Source organism: Leopardus geoffroyi, chromosome B3 (genome assembly GCF_018350155.1).
Source record: "Leopardus geoffroyi isolate Oge1 chromosome B3, O.geoffroyi_Oge1_pat1.0, whole genome shotgun sequence".
Taxonomy (NCBI): Eukaryota; Metazoa; Chordata; class Mammalia; order Carnivora; family Felidae; genus Leopardus; species Leopardus geoffroyi.
Window position 1 is genome coordinate 64,947,741 of NC_059337.1, and position 2,919 is coordinate 64,950,659.

Below are 2,919 nucleotides of genomic sequence, written 5' to 3' on the forward strand. Positions count from 1 at the left end.
TGCTTTCCTGACAGGAAGAAAGGACGGAGGAATAAGCAGGCTTGGATGGATTAGTGAGTGGGCTAGAGTAGCCAAAGAAGTGAGTCTCCTGGTGCATGATTAACATAGACCCATCACATCATTAGCTCTGAATATGCCCAGCAAAAACCCTTTGCCTCACTTCTACAATGCCTAGAAGTGTGCACTCATTAGTGGACTGGACACCCGCCTACTTATCTGCCTCTGGAGCATCCGGGCATTCTTCCACCCAGAACAAGTGGGGGGTGAGTTAGGAGGAGGAGGGGGGGAGCCTTGGAAGTCACAAGTGAGTCATGATGGTAGGAAAAGGATGTCTTACTGAGCCAACGCAGAAGGAGCTTCCTAGAAACATCGTGACAGGCCCCATAAAGCCCACGGTTTGCTTCTAATTACAGCATGCCCACATTTGAGCATTTTCACAGTCTTCCCATGGCAACAACGGGGTTTCTGAGCAAGAGGACTTTGACTCAAATGTGCTCTCTGCTTCTAATAGTGGGATCTGGTTGGACTTTCAGAAAAGTTATTTTTGCAATTTTACAAAGGAATTATTATTGGCTTGCCTATGCCTATTAACACATCCATAAACTGGAGTTCAGCACATTGTACTATACAAAAAGGGCAAACTGAGCTACATAAAATTTAAAAAGATATTTTTAAAGGGCAAGATGAACAACACGAAATCAGAAAAAATAGAGTCCTCAAATAAGTGGAATCGGTTTCTCTCCTCAACTTGAGGCAAATGGCAAATTAACAATGACAAAACTAATTTAAAAAGCAACTTTAAAAGGATGCTATAAATGACTCAGTTATAGTATTATTGTCTATACTTCTTGATTCTATTAGACAATGACCACTCTTCCTGGGGACAGTCATCAAGTACGACATGGGTTTTGAAAAAAATCAAGCTATGTTCCAGGGTGAATTTAATATCACAGTATTTTCTTCGCTTCAAAAACCTTTGAAAATTGCTAATTCTGGAAAACTTGTTAAGGCCAGCTTTTAATTACATCCCAGCTCTTGATGATTTTAGGTAGAGAAACATTTTATTTTTATCCACCCATTCTTTTCCACTGTTCATTATTTAGATAGCAGAGAGGCTAGTCAGGACCTGGGGGGCTGAAGGTAAAACTTTTTCGTTCTCCAGTAAAACAGATTCCAGGCTTGATTAAGTAGATCCAGGGGAGATCGTCAGGGAAGAGGGATTTCCCAGGCTACCCTGGAGATGGAGCTGAGAAACAGCGCTTGCACCTGCTTGGAAGCAGCGTGGGGCTGACTGGGAATTTTTTGTAACATTTGTAAAAGCTGGCATATGTGGCATTTAGAAAAGGAAGAGAAGTACTGCCTATCCATTTTTGCAAGATTATCAGATGAGGCTTCACTCTGTAAATCTCAGCAGTTACGAAAGTTGGCATGGTTTTTAAACCCCACCACAGGAAGTAGGGATGATCAGAAAACATGTTGGCAGTGTTTTGAAATTTTCCAGAAGTATGAGATATTCTCTTTTGTATAAAAAATAATGACCTCAGGTTTAGTAACTTCTTAGGAAACAATGAAGACAGAAGACAAGCACTTTCCTCAATACCTCTTACTGTCTTCAGATAAATGCATGAAACTTTATAGGATGAATTCAGGAAGTTATTATAGCTATTTTTATGATAAATTAAGTAATATGTGCAAATTTTCTTCTCAATTTTTAGCATATTTGCTTTTTTTTTCAAGTTTCAGATATTTATTCGCGTAAACCCCAACACAATACATCAACATGACTTCGTGCATTCAGAGGGGAACTATTTCTTGGATAAGTGGAAAATTGCGCGGATGGCTTCTGGAGAACCTTCATTCTTTTAAATTTTTTTTTTTTTTTCAACGTTTATTTATTTTGGGACAGAGAGAGACAGAGCATGAACGGGGGAGGGGCAGAGAGAGAGGGAGACACAGAATCGGAAACAGGCTCCAGGCTCTGAGCCATCAGCCGAGAGCCCAACGCGGGGCTCGAACTCACCACGGACCGCGGGATCGTGACCTGGCTGAAGTCGGACGCTTAACCGACTGCGCCACCCAGGCGCCCCTGGAGAACCTTCATTCTAAGCAGCTTTATAGTGAAACATTTCATTTAGAAGTCTGGACCTTCTTTCTTCAGTTTGCAATAATATACATTCACTGAGTAGAACTTGTATTGATCATTGGGACCCAGTTTGTTCCACGGTTCTGGGTTATTCTTCCTATCACAACTGACATCTGGAATGAACAACGCCAGGAGCAAGACATATAGTGCTGCTCCAGTACCTCCCGCTCCAATAAATATGAAGAGGGGGATCAAGCTCGGATGCTTCTTGGCCTGACTGAAGATCTGGCGTAACACGGCTGCAGCAGAGGCCTCCGCTCTGGGAGAAGAAAAGATCAAAACTGCAAGGCCGGGCACTAAGTAGTCCCTGCACCTAGCGTGAACGGACGTCCAAAGTCACCCGTATTTGCTTACTTTTATAATAAAATATCTTTTACAAAAATTGGGACAAAATATCAAATAAAGAGAGCAGTAGTGCTTTGAGGAAGGATCTAAATATGTTGTGGATGTTGTAATTTTGATTAAAGTAATCGATGGTTTGGGGGACAGCAAAATGTAACAGTCGTTAATTTTTATTTAATTTATATGTCATACTATGTGCCAGGCACTGTTTTAAGGGCTTAAAAAAATTGCCAGTTGCAGTTAATTCTCACAACTACCTCCATCCCCATTTTACAGATGGTAAAATTGAGGCACAGAGAGGTTCTGTAACTCTCCTTAGGTCACCAGATAGTAAGTGGAGGAGCTGGAATACGAATCTGGCAGCCTGTCTCTTGAGTGCCTTGAGTTCGCAATTGCTATGTGATATTGCCTCTTTGAAAATTGACCAAGGGCCC

At 41.6% G+C, this 2,919-nt stretch overlaps 1 protein-coding gene across 1 annotated transcript; it reads right to left on the reverse strand.

The window, feature by feature from the left end:
• Positions 1 to 1,724: 1,724 nt before the first annotated feature.
• On the reverse strand, positions 1,725 to 2,467 carry LOC123583649 (cytochrome c oxidase subunit NDUFA4-like; the record flags this gene model as incomplete). The annotated part of the gene is made up of 2 exons (XM_045450801.1): positions 1,725 to 1,852; positions 2,096 to 2,467. A coding segment is annotated over one exon (336 nt), but the record flags the coding sequence as incomplete, so codon positions are not given.
• Between the last annotated feature and the right edge of the window lie 452 nt (positions 2,468 to 2,919).